This window comes from Fistularia commersonii, chromosome 26 (genome assembly GCF_037954325.1).
Source record: "Fistularia commersonii isolate RoL2024-O1a breed Wild chromosome 26, RoL_Fcom_v1.0, whole genome shotgun sequence".
Lineage (NCBI taxonomy): Eukaryota > Metazoa > Chordata > Actinopteri > Syngnathiformes > Fistulariidae > Fistularia > Fistularia commersonii.
This window is the reverse complement of record NC_141309.1, coordinates 2,869,079-2,883,264: the sequence shown is the minus strand read 5'-3', so window position 1 is coordinate 2,883,264 and position 14,186 is coordinate 2,869,079. Positions and strand designations below refer to the sequence as shown.

The 14,186-nt window shown below is 43.9% G+C and overlaps 1 protein-coding gene across 1 annotated transcript in view; it reads right to left on the bottom strand.

Moving 5' to 3' along the window:
• fancc (FA complementation group C) overlaps positions 1 to 12,921 on the bottom strand; it is a 30,523-nt gene extending 17,602 nt beyond the window's left edge. The window contains exons 1-6 of the mRNA XM_086174044.1: positions 12,865 to 12,921; positions 9,174 to 9,418; positions 5,512 to 5,599; positions 5,219 to 5,313; positions 313 to 420; positions 120 to 184 (exon numbers count right to left, since the gene is read on the bottom strand). Coding sequence (XP_086030170.1) covers positions 120 to 184; positions 313 to 420; positions 5,219 to 5,313; positions 5,512 to 5,599; positions 9,174 to 9,368 — 551 coding nt within the window. The 5' untranslated portion in view covers positions 9,369 to 9,418; positions 12,865 to 12,921. The remainder of the gene's footprint in view (positions 1 to 119; positions 185 to 312; positions 421 to 5,218; positions 5,314 to 5,511; positions 5,600 to 9,173; positions 9,419 to 12,864) is intronic.
• Positions 12,922 to 14,186: the final 1,265 nt, after the last annotated feature.

The window sequence follows — 14,186 nt, the reverse complement described above, 5'->3', positions numbered from 1 at the left end:
CCCAGCGCTAACCTGATTTAATTATAACAAGACGCTACCAGTGGCGATTTTGGATAAATAACTGCTCGAGCTAACCGTAATTCTATTTGTCTGTGAAGATTGTCTCCACTTTGTTTTACCTCTGATTCATTCGGCCCAGAAAACTGCAGTTTTTTCCAGTGCTTTCCTTCAGCAGTTGCACCGTCTGAAACGCAGAGAGGAGCAAACGTGGCAAATGTATCTATAATTGCAGACTAAGAAAAAATGTGTGTGTGTGTGTGTGTGTGTGTGTGTGTGTGTGTGGGTGGGGGGTTGTCGAGGGAGAGCCTCTACCTTTTTGAGGACCTCTAGATGGTACTGCGTCGGCGTTACGCTCATATATTCCACGAATGTGTCTTCTTCAGGACGGTGTTCTTCTGTGCCGAGCTGGCAGAAAAGACTCTGTGGAAGACGAACCCACGATGAGCTTGAACCCCAAGATCGTCCACGTCAAAGGTTGTGACTTACTGGGGCACGAGGACGACCCTGCTGGCGTCACATCGTCGAGAAACAGGCGAGCGCGGAGAAAGCGTTGCGGTGAAGTAATAATGTATGGACAGCATATGAGGAATTGAACATTCTTTGTTGAAAAGGCCCTTGGTGTTTTACAAGCGTTGTGTGTGTGTGTGTGGGGGGGGGGGGGGGGGGGATTCGGGGGAGGGTCTCTCCGTGCACTGATACCAGCAGACTAATGACCTCAGCTGAGCCAGTCATAATGCCGGGAAGGAAGAAACAGAAAAGCGTCATGGACTGAGTGAAAAGCAGTGTCTCCGAAACCTCCCGGATGAAAAATGTGAAAATATGAAACGGATGTTTCGGCTCTTCGGCTGTTATGATCGGCAAAAGATGGATACCGTGGGATGTTTCCGTCTGGTACGCCGCTGCCGCAGTCAGAGTCGAGGGTATCATTCGCTCTGCAGAGATGGTGATTGGCCGGAATCTACCGTCTCTGCAGGACCTGTACACCTCCAGGCAAGATCTAGGGCGACCCCTCTAACCCAGGACAGAGAATTTTTGAACCTCTGCCCTCTGGTTGCAAAACTACCACCCACAAAAACGCTTTAGACGGTGACACTGAACGCTTTAAGCGCTCGTTTGGGCCCGCGGCCGTCTAGACGGCACACATCTCTGACCGACGGGAGGTGCATCTTTGCTACCACAACCTCACCCAATCAAACATGTCGCGCTCCAACGCTGTTGTCTTTATCCTTGTTGGTCTCAGCCCATTCATATCCTGCTTATTTATGATTATTTCGTCATTTCTATTGTCACTCTGTTTATGTTCCTATCCCTGTTGTCGTTTTGTTTGTCTATTTTCACCCTTACTGCACCTCCCAATTCTGTTGTCCATTCTTATCCTTAATATTGTTGTTGTTGTTGTTCTCTCTGCTGTCTGTGGATATATTTTTGCTATCAACTAATTGTCTCTATTCATATTTATTGACGCTATAACTGTGACGCCGCTGTGACAAAAAAATGGTTTCTTCCTGACCCCCCCCCCCACTGCACTAACCTTGCACTGTTTTGCACAACCAACCCCGATCACCCTAATCTCACTTTAGTTTTCACTTTTGAAATGCCTGTTACACGTTGTCCGTTTAGCACCGTTAACCAAAGCAAATCCCTTGTAGTCGCAAAGATACTTGGCGAATAAAGCGATTCTGATTGGACTGGAGGGTGGCTGATCTTGAGACCAAGAGTCAGAGAGGACAAAAATAAAAAAAGATTAAAAAAAAAAAAAGAGACGTTGCAGTGGAGTTGGTGAAGCTCCTTGGTTTCTCCTGCCAAGCCCTACAGCGCGCAGAGATACCTCCCCTCCACGCAGTCCCGGGAAACATCCCCCCCAATCACTACCATGTGAGCGCCCTCAAACCCTGCACATTGGGTTCATACAAAAGCAATCAAACTTATCCCGCTCTTTGGGTACTTTTCGGGGGATAAGAGAGGAACGGCGGGGAAACTAGAGCGCGCGGCCACGGCTAACCAGGACGGCCACCGGATGAAAGGGGAAGCGGGTAGACGGATCGTTCCCCTCTCCCACAGGGAGCAGCCACCGAGCTGGCTTCGGGAGTTCGGGACACGCAGCTGCCGGAGACATTTTCCTTCCATAAATCTAAAATTAAAATGGAGTATGTCGAGAGAGAGAGAGAAAAAAAAAATAACCAAAGAGTTGGGTTCCTGCAATAACCAAGCCATGATTGAATTCTTCCAAAACCATTGACAGACTCAAGTATACCCTAAGATGGTCAAAGCAGTTGAAACGAGTAGGAAAGTGTGTGTGTGTATGTGTGTGTGTGTGTGTGTGGTGCAGATATTTCAGGACGATGATTAAAAGTGAAAAAGCAGTCTGTGTCGGGGCATAAGCCTTTTTAACTTCCATGACCGCGGGTTTTAATAAAGATTAAATGAAAACACAAATAGTTTCTGTCTCTTTGGCTACAATTATCTGGTTCTTTGTATCTTTGTTCATGTATTTCATCCAAAAGGAGCTCTCGTGCCGCTATTTCGCTCCTATATAGGACGAAAATTTACAGATTTCAACGGCCGTATTTTACAAAGGTGATACAGATCTTCCTTTTCCACCGACTGGAAGCAAACCGCCGTCCCTCCGTGGCCCACCTGGGGGTTTGCGGCGTGTGAGTCACTGCAGAAAAACCCGCAAAAAAAAAGATTTTTAAAGTCAAAAGCCCTCTAATATAACACTCTCACGCTTTTACTTATCTGTCATCTTCCCAAGGACCATGCCATGTTCCTGTAAGTGTGTGGTCGTCCCCACTCCCTCCTGCCAGCGCCAGATCTAGAGACGCAGAGGCTTTCAGCTAATGACTATCTGACACAGCCTGCAGTTTGCGGCCGTGCCCGGCGTTTGCCAAACCCTGCGAAAACACTCAGATGTGGAGAGCCGGGGGCCAAGATATGGGGAAAACAGCCGGTGCTCTGTGCACGATCATCATCATTTCGGGAGACAAGTGGCTGCGGCGATAAATACGGTAGCCAGAAATTGCATGTAGAAACAAACGCATGCGAGAAAAGTGGGATAGCGTACGAAGGTGCAAGTTGGCGGGGAAGGGCGTCACGTTGTACGACGCAGGACTGCGGTGACTTGCGCTCCGAAGGAAGGGAGGCGAAGTCGGTCGCGGGTATCGCGCAGTCGGGACGATCTTATCTGTCGCGCGGTTAAACCGCCGTCCTGCCATTTGGGTCCGTCGCGAGCCTGTCGAGCGAATCCGTCATCGCCGACCCACATGAGAAAAGAAGAGATTATGCAGATGTCGATTTGGAGGCGTCGCTGATTTCGAGTTCTGTGCGAGCTATTTCACGATGCACGGAGTGAGAAAATAACGATGCTTTCGATCTTTGTTTTCTTAATGCAGTTATTTTTCTTTTGGTTATACATGTTCAAACGGTTCGATCCTCCCGTCGTCCTCGCCTCGATGCCAAAATTAGCGGGATTTCGTCGACGCGTATGGAAGAAGGCACATAAACGGAAAGCTTGCGCTCGGTTTTGAAGACGTGAAAACACGACGAAGAGTCTATATTTGATCTTCTCGTCCCTGCAGACGTTCAGGTTTGAGCAAACTCGCGTACGTCTGTACAAAAGCGATCGGTGTAAAGTGTTACCAGAAACACGTGCACCTCACTTCCCCTCGTACGGGTGGGGGACCATCTGGTGAATTTAAGGTTTACTTTCAAGGCACTGTTTTAATTACCAACATGTTTTATTAGAGGAGAAATGAATTAAAAAAAAAACAAAGAGTAATCTGGCAGTATGTAAAGGTTCCACATTGTTTATCATAAGCCATCTGTGCAAAACCTCCAAAAGCTGAAAATTGCTGTTTTTTTTTTTTTTTTGGTTCTTTTTTGTGCGTGCCTTCAAACCGCAGTGTGAAGGATCAGCTAGTCATCATATAATGGCTGGTCCTTCTCCGGCAATGAGAGGAACTAAAACAGCCGGGTTCGTTTTGCTTTGAAAGTAAATTTTCCAGCACTGGGAAGAAAGGTCTCGGATCAATAGACAGCAATCCGGATCTTTCACCACCTTTCACGGCGGGAAAGAGACATAGAATAATGGCAACAGAGCTCCTCATAGTAAATCTTCAGGGGTGGAAAGGCAGTAAAGTATACAGTCCATCTGTATTTCCTGTATTTCTGGCAACGCACACCGTAAACACCGTGCGGCCTGAGAATGGCAGGAAAGACCACCACCACCACCTATGCGCTGGATGTGTGGAACATGATCGCTGAGGAATGCAGAGCGTGAGCCGACCTCCTGCTTTATCTCTCAATAAACGTGATAGACGCATCTCCGCGTTTCCTGTTTTGACTCAAACCTCAGCTTGGACCGAGTCCTTTACAAAACCGCTCCTTCTCTCGACGACTCACTAGCTAATGTCGCGCGCGGAATCCGCACGCTGGCGATGTTAAAGAAATGATTCGAAGCCCGGAATGAGTAGGAATAGCAGGACTCGCGGCAACGGTTTAACGTCTCTCTGTTAGCGATTTCCACTGCTAGCATGTTCCTGCATAGTGTCATCACCGGAGCATCGCGGCCTCAGGTAAAACTCTGCGCCGCTATTTCCACTCATCTGGCAGGGGTTCTGTCCTATTTGGGCCTAAGCGGAGATGGTTAAACAAGCCAATACCTTTGTAAACACTCCGGTGTGTAGTTTCCTACAAAGCCCCGGTTATTAAGTGCTTTACCTTCAAAAAAAAAAAAAAAAAACTGACGTCATTTTCATGGCAGACTGACTAGCAAGAGATCGGTTTCCCTGAAAATCAGCTCTGTGACCTAACAACAAACTTTACTTTGAAACATATTTAACAGTCATCTTTACTAGTTAAATAAAAATTGGAAAAATGGAAAGTTTGGAGCAAGACGTTGCTAGCCGATGCAGCCAAGGCAGGCATCTAAACACACAAACATAAACAAATAACATTTGGTAACGTCTTGTAATACAGCATCTCAGGTATCAATAATAATAATAATTTATACTCTATCAATCCCTCCTGGGGAAATTCATTCTCTGCCATGAACCCATCATGGATGAACCATCCGTGCTCGTTTTGCTCAATAACACTTGGACACACTAGGAGGAGTCGGGAATCAAACCAGGAATATTCGGTTCCGAAGACGATCTCTCGGCCTCCCGCATCACGCCGCCCCCGTCGTATTAGAAAAATATGAAATGCAAGTCCGTACCCGTATCCACTGGTTGGCCTTTCTCTCTACGGCGTCGCTTGGATGCTCGGAGTAAAGTCCGAACAGACACTGGAATAAGAGGCTTCTGCCTGTGCCTGGGGAGAGCACGGTGTCATTTCAGTTAAAATCAGATGATTGAAGAAGCTGCGGTGAGTTCAAATGCCGGGTTTTTTTGTCCCGGAGAGACTAATATCGACTCAGCTTCAGGGAGACGACGGTACGACAAATCGGGAGAAAAAAAAAACGACCCGGAATCTGAGAATGGACTGATCCAAACAGTCCGACATACTCACCATCGGCGGTGACAAAAGGATTCCAGCATAGCCGGCCCAGAAACTGGCCCAGGGAGGGAAGTCTTGTCATCGCATCTGCTGTGGAGGTCTGGGGGGGGAGGGGGGGGGGGGGGAAGAGTGGTCACAGAGATAAAGGAATAAAATTACTCATTTCCATTAACACCGGCCACCTTGAGGTTTGAAACATGACGTGTTGACATGTTTAATGGCAAGATATACAAAGCAATATGCTTTTCTCATCTGGGACCGGTCAGATGCAAACATGAAAGAACTGGAGCCGGTAGAAAAATAATAACCGCCCTGCGTTACAGATGTTTGCACCTCCTCTCACGCGCCGTCCAGCTATTCATCCTTGCGACCCGGGAACCGCGTTAAAACCTGCAAATCGGGCCTCGCCGGCCATCGCGGGGCTCGCTCACAGGTGCGCGCTACATTACTCCAGTACCTTCTGCGCTTTGTTGGTGTCACTATTTTCACCATTACTGCGTCAGTGAAAGATACACAGAACAGAGCAGGGCTCTGGTGGAGGGTGTTGCCATACCTGAAAGAGATTAACTGCGTGTCTCTGTTCAACAGTCTCAGTGATATACTTGGCCCGGCAGCCAATTAAATCCCCGCAAAAGGGATAGAGTCGGGACAAGAAATGCCTTTTAGAATTTAACAATCTGGATGGAAAGGCTCAGTTTCACCGAGACGACTTTGAACTGTTACGTTGGGCATGATTCTGCACAGAAGACTATAAAACATTGTTAAACATATGTAATCTTATTGAAATCAAATATAGAGTATTAATATAAAAGCGCTACGGATGGACAGAACCAAGATAAAGTCGGGCAAACGGATGGAAACGACTCACGATCAAACGTGGTGAAGGACGTGGAGCACGTGACCATCGATGGCGGCGGGTGTAGAGAGGCGATGGGGCCGCTACGATGCTAAAGCAGGATGACCTCTGACCCCCAGCTTTTTAGCGCGGCGTGCTTCCCCGGCGCAGATTCATACTGATCCAAACCACGGCTGCACAATCAACTCAAGACCCTCTCGAGTTAAAAGAAATGGGATATTGAACATTGACCGTGTCGCCGCTCTCGGAGCTCGTACCAATAAAGTATGTTTTTTTTTTTTTTTCTCCTAATGAAGGCGAAACTGAGCGCAGCGAAACCACAAGCAAGCAGCAATGTCAGACCGCAGCATTAAAGGCCTGGCAAAGGGTCCCAAACCCACATTTAGTGAGGACAATGGGGTCCAGACTGCAGGCACTCTGTAAAGATTTTTCTTCTAAGCTGTTTAAAAAAAAAAAAAAAGTGTATTATCATGACCTCTAAACCTATGAAAAGCATGAAAATGAATAAGAATGTTGGACGTTTCATGAAAATTTGTGTTCCGATTCCTTCGCTGGAAGTACTCGGGCCCGTCTCCGTGGGTGGCTGGTGCCGCCGTCCCCGCCGGCGTCGAGTTGCGAGACGCACTTTGTCTGTATTTTCGTGGAAACAATGAGAAATCAGCGAAGTGGCTTGAAGTGTCTAGGAGGGATTTGTGGGCAAAGGGGTGAAAACGTGGAAAAGAGTCGGACAGGGGAGAATGTACGCAGCTTTATCAAAGCTGTTGCTTGTCTCTTAACTTAAAGCAGCACGAGATGAAAGAGACATTTCAGACCTGAAGGCTTTAAAAAAAAGATAGAAGAGAAGGCTAACGTGACATATTGAAGCAGATAAAACACCGTTAATGAGAAGCAGAACACTAATAGACTAAAGTAGGGGTTCTCATTATGGTCCTACTATGTATCCCGAACACCACCAGTGCAGCCGGGACCGCAGCCCTTAAACTCAGCCTTCCCAGGGATAAAACGGCGAATGGTAAATGCTGTGGGCGGCGGTGGATGCGCATTTGTGTGTTCGTGATGCAGCTGAGATGGAATGTTGAGTCACAATACGGGTGATGCAAAAAAAAAAAAAAAAACGAGATGCTACAGAAGAGAGAGCGCGCGGATGTCCGGGGCCGTATTATTTTCGGGGCCCGACGAAACCGCCGCTAATTACAAAAGCGAGATTTGAGTCGCTGCATCTCGCCTCGGTTGTGGGCGAACACCAGGGTAGTTTACTCTTCGTACGTACGGGACGGTCGCGGAAATAATGTTCATGAAGAAACAAGCACGTATGTAAGACCTCTGCATGTACTTTAGACTTTTGAGATGTTGCTGTGTGCGACGTGTCTCATGAAAAAGCCTTTCCAACGTGAACGAGACGGCGCTCACGTGCCCGTCCTCACACACTTAGACAGCGCTGGCATGAAAACCGACCGCTTTCTTGGAAACGGGCATTAACTTCACAGTACTCTTCGTCGAGAAACGCAGATGCTGCCAAGAAGCAGGCCCTCCACAGCTGCTCTTTTTATAAGGTCCTTGCCAGTAAAAGGATTGAAGTCCAATTAATATACGCTGCTATTACTCCTTCACGGTATCCTCTTAATCCGCACAGTGACACCTCGGGATGAGGCGTGCCTGCAGCCGGGCAAATAAAAAGGCATAATTGATTTTTAATTCATTTAATACACGGCGGAGTCCTGAAAGGTGGTCCCGGATTGTTTTAAAAAAAAAACATCTGAGCTGTTTGCGAGAAATGACGAGGATACTGTTAAAAAAAAAAAAAAAAAAAAAAAAAAAAAAAACAGATCAGAAAGAAAAGACCGTGCTTCTTCAAAATGTGCGCGGAGTTTAAGTTAATGTGGGCGACAAAGGGAAAGGGAAAACATTCAGAATGACACGGAGAGGCAGGATATATTCCACGATATGTTCCCCTGCAACCCCTCCCGTCCTCCGCCTCAGTCCCAAGGCTGCTGGACCAGATAGGGGGATACATTAGGTTAGCACTGGAGGTCCCAGCGCGGCTATTACCTGACAAACTCAACACGGCAGCGCTGCCAGCCAGACATTCACGGCCTCTGCAGAGCATAGAGACGCCTCTGTTCGCCGGATCCGACGAATGCTAGGCTTACTGTTCGCGCCCCGGCTCGGACAGAGAGCCGGAGTGTGCCTGTTTATGTACTGGACGTGCCGGTATTGGAGTTTACGCCATGCTGCTTCTTGGCTGGTCGATCTGATTGATTCTAATTTATTTCAATGGCTAAAGTGTGCACGGCCTGTGAAGTGTGACTCGGATTAAATCTAACAAGCGGCTGATTGACTTGTGTGGAAACACGACTCGCCAGCTGAAAAACCAGGAACTAGAACCAAATTCCACGGTCCGCAGCTTGTATGATAGATTAAACATTCATTTAAATTTAAATAAAACAAAACAGCATGGCTCCTAAGGGTCCTTCACTGCTTAGAGGGCATTTTTATTTTTCATTTTTTTACATTTATTCTTATATCTTTTACTATACAACAACCTCTACTTTTACGCACAATTATTACATGTAATCATATACATGTAAATACACATTTATATATGCTACATATATTTTTATATATTTTTACACACCTTTAACTTTACTTATTTATTATGATCTTTACTGTTCTTTTTATTTCATTTTTATAGAGTTCTATTCTGATTCTTCCCCACTTTACTGTAGCAGAAGCTATTTATAATAACAGCGCTTTCACCACAGTAAATAAAAACAAAACAATGAGAAGACGAGTTCCACTCGTCGCTGTTTCTGCTCACCGTTTCATTGATTTGTGAAAGGACGCGCTGGAGGTAATTCTTCAGTCTGCTCAAATGACTGCAGATGTCTCTTTGGGCGTCTGGACTGTCAGCCTGGCCCCAAGCCACCACTTTTTCCAGCCAGAATTGCATCTCCGCCTGTTCTGGTGGGGGCTGGATGTGCATTTGTTGGGACTGGATCGAGGACTGGGACATTGGTGGGCTTGCAGAAGGTGTCAGAGTGCATTTAGGAGCCAACAGAGATCCTGAGTGAAACAGACAAGGAAATTCTCACAGTTACAAACTTTCACTCTGAATATCATCCAAAAGACCGATGAATAATTATGTCGGTTTAATGTTAGAAAGCGTTGGCTATAGGAAAAGATTACGTTTTCAAATAGAAATTGAAAATTCAAGCAGCGATTTTTTTTGGCAAGGGGGTTCGAGAAATACAAATTCTGGTCAGAATAAATGCAGGGCTTTGCCAAAATCCACGTATGATGTTTGCTGAGACATTAATAAAAAATGTGTGAATATTGAATGGGCTTTTTTGTTGCCACGCCTCCAAGAAAGCGGCGCCTTCCCGGTGGTAATCCTGCTGATGGTGATCCCAGGGAGCATTTGCTACGCATGCAAAAATAATGATAGCAAACAAAAAAGAATACATGCCTGCATGCAGTTCGAATTTGCAGAGTAATCCAGGAGTGATGTGATTATGAAATTCAAACTTTTGTTTGGGAGTTTTTATGTGAACAACAGCGCAGTGCAGCCAGTCAAACATCAGTGCAGCACATTTCTTCAGAGCAGAAGCCAAACTTTCAACCAATGACATCAGCACTGAAGCTAGGAGTCAGATTCTAAAACTAATATGTGTGTGTGTGTGTGTGTGTGGCCGAAATCTTCCTCCTTTCTCTATGGAATCAAAAGTGAATAATATTATATGTGGAAGCAAAAAGCATAAATGGAGGCCAAGTGTGTGAAAGGGTCTTATTACCGCAATATAATGATCAGGTATTAAAGCTGCAGGTGATCAAACCCTCTCTCACACACATGAGCGAGAGCCTACTGAGGAAATAAACAGAACATTCTTCACCTATAATGATTATGGGGAGGAAAAAAGACCGGTGGGGGCGTAGGATGTGTTGTAACTGTGAGAAAGGTGGATGTGTGTACTTGTTGGGTTTTCTCTGTCTTTTTCTTTTTTTTCTTATGCAGTAATGACAGGTCTGGTCGGGACACCACAGGGTAGTGTTTTATGATCCGACTTGTTATTCACGATTTGTTTAATGTCTTGCCATCATCTCTGCAGGGAAGGCCCTATGGCTTGCTGATGTGAATATATAAATACTCATTTTCAGGGAGAAGAAAGTCCAAACAAATTAGGAACAAATGCCACTTGTCGAGGACCGGGATCGGTTTTCCTTGTTTTTTTTCTAATGAAGTAATGCGGAGTTGGTAAAGAACAGTAACCGAAGACTAAAGCTACGGTTCAAAGCGTACAATGTGTTTATTGATGAAACACAGAGTTGTCAGCTTACAAACACCTTGGACAGGCATGAAAAATACATGCATGTAAAAATGATTAAAAAAAAAATACCCTCAGCTGTTGGGCCAGCGTTGGCAGAAAACATTCTGGAGCAGCAACAAGATGTGACTGGTCAAATATTTTCTTTGAAGATTTGCTCAACTAAGGTTGTGGACTTTGGGTAAAGGGGAGTTTGCTGTTCCAATTATGGGACTGTTGACATTATTTCAGTATAATCAAATCAGTTAAACATCACTTTCTACAAAAAAAACACACCTGTGTGCTGCAGTGTGTCCCCTTTAATCCCATCTTGAATAAAGTGCTAGACCAGTGCAATAATGGGAAGGCGTTGTTGATGTTTACTGTCGCCGAGGAAAGGGGCCGTTGGGACACGGCAAGATATAGACTCTAACGAAATACATCACATCCATCAATACAACATTATCACCAACATATTACAAAACGTCGGCAAATTTGATAAAACAGGTGAAAACATAGGTTTCAACGTTGATCTTTCATTCAGGCCATTGGATTTATCGAAAATGAAAATGGATCCATTATAAATACAACCATCATATGAAAGCTGCTGTGTAGTTGCTTCGATAAAATAGGTCTGACATGGATGTTAAAATAGTATGGTGCTGCAAATATATACAGCTTTTGAATTTTTATAAAATGAATACTTTTCCCAGTGCACACTGCCATCAAGATAGGGCATGAAGAGATGGAATTATCCACCCTGTAAATGTTTTATTCAAATCACAAAGCCGTAGCCTGGAAGGAGTCTCAGTCTGAATCATCCCCCGTTTAATCAAATGTTAGCGTCCTGTTGATTTAGCTTACTTCTTCGATCGGCTTTATAACAACATCCACGCTTTCCACTCGCGCAGACGGGTGACTAAAATGGCCGTCTTTAAACAGATTGTCCGTTTGTGCTTCCCTTGCAACTTGTAGTCAAGTCACCCTTTGCAAAACTATTCGAGGGGCACGAGCTTTGAAGCGTCGCTGCATGGAGGCATATCTCCAAAAGAGGTGAAGACTGTGCTTCTTGTCTGCAGAACTCATAGTTGCCAAAAGCATTTTTCTGCTGATTTCGGTCTGGGAGCCCGGCCAACAACCGGTGGTCTGTACTACCATTCTTGGTTCTACTTTGGATTCGAAATTTCGACTCCAGTTTTTCACACAAAAGACTCTGTTGCGAGACAAGTGGACTGACTTCCTTCTCATCTCACGACCAGTGGACGACTTCTCTCCCTCACACACTGTGCATGTACACTTTCTGATCAGTCTGATTGATTGGATGTTGTACGGTTTCTCATTCTCAGTGGTAACCTGTGTTGCCAGAACTCATTTCTGCAGGCAATCTCCAATCATTTCTTCTGTCATTTTTACAACAATCTCTTCCAATCACAGCATTCTCTTCCAGACCTTTTTGTGTTTCCTGCTTTAATGCCGAACTGATCTTGCACCCCCTTGGCAGGAATAAGGGTTTGCGATGCAGGTATCACTGGACATTCCAGCACTGCTGACACACCATTGACTCATTTCCACAAAGTAAAGACTTCCTACCCACTGAAATATGCAGATGTAACAGCAATGAACGGTTTCCCCAATAAGACAAACAGTCATAGCAGTGGCTGCTAAAAGCAAGGGTCAACATCTAAGAAAGCTATTCTACAAAAATGGGAGAAAACATACAGTGTGTATCTCCACTTCTGTTCCATAATGTTCACAACATACCGGTTAACATTAATTCTTTCTCTCTAGGTTGCTTTTTGAACTGGCCTAATAACTTCTGCACATTTTTTGGATTATGAATTAATTTGATTGTTTTAACTGAGCTGTAGTCGCCATGCAGCCGTCACATACACCTTCTTGTGACTAGTTTTTCACATTGTAAAGAACGACGTTGGCTTAATTTACAAGGAATTAAAATCAATATGAGGTATTTTCCTCGAGAACATACCGGTAACATACAAATTTTATTGTAAGTCTCTTCTAAATCGGGAATAATCGTAGCAATGAAGCGCTCTCTTGCTAGTAAGTTGAAGATTTAACCGACGTGTATATGTAAAATAACAAGGAAGAAGCCTTTACATGTGAAACTTACGTGCAGACAAAGTGTAGAAAGAATGGAAAAATAAATAATTACAGAGCAATCGACATCAGCTGCGTTCTTGCCGTCACCTGAGTGTCCTGGTGGAAAGCCACGGCTCACCGCGACGAAAACAAGCTCTCCCTCCTTTCTCGAACTTCCGGGTATGGACTCAGCTGATTGGCTGATATCTGCATGACGGTGCTACGTCATATTCACGTTGCATTCTGGGAAATTGAGTCATCACACTGAAACACAACTTTGTGAAATTATTTTCATGTTATTATTAGAATTATTATCATTGTTATTAATAATAATTTTGTGATACTATATAATACTACTACTACTACTACTACTATCAATAATAATAATAATCATCATCATCATATTTTTAATAATAATTATTTCAATTACTACAAATAATAGTAATGATAATAATTAGTAGTAGTAGTAGTAGTAGTCGTAGTACAAAAAACAACAGTAATAATAATAACAATTATTATTATTATTACAATTATTGATTTATTTCTGCTTTTATGTAGCTGTATTTTACTTTGAAATATATATGATGATAAACTTTGGTTTTAGGAGACTTGGCAGACCAAACTGATCACAATATCAATCCTAAGGTTTTTAATTTTCTTACTACTAGTAGTATTATTATAATAAGATCATATCATATGACAAAAAACAATATTGCTAAGTATTTAAAATTAATCCAGTAAGACTGAAATGCATATTGTCTGTTTGAATCAATTTATTTCAAAATAAAAAAGAATAATCAATTGAAATTAAGGGAAATGTGTCTCTTTGTATTTTACACAATATCCTCTGTTGAGAAAGACAAAGAAAAAAGATCTCTTCATAATATACATGTATGAATTCATAGATGAAAATACAGTGCAATAAGACCGAACAATAGTCTCAACAATTATCATATACATGAATCATCTGAGACGTCATAAGTCACAAGGCAAAGGACTCCTGAATTCCTGATTTAATTTAAGATTTAATCTTCAAAATGTGCCAGATTTTCAGAATCTGAATCACTGGTCATTCCTCTACAATAACATGACAAAAATGTATTCTTTGCTCTTCCAACACCGAGATTGGACATTCTGGCCCACTCAGATTTAAAGAATATAAACAATTCAGTCAACATCCTTGAACTTTTACCTCGCTGTCTTTTGTCTTCCGACCCCCGTAATTGTACCTGGAGGGATGTGTCTCAGCCTGACGGCGGTTCGTCATCGAATGCTACTAAAATCCTACTGGAGTCATTTCACCCATGATTTTACTTTGTCAGAATATCCAATAATCATATTGTCTCGCGGGGCCTCACATTCAAGATAAACCTGTCGCCCACAAATCGTCTGTTTAAAATGTTTGAACACCATGAGTGCAATTGTGCAGA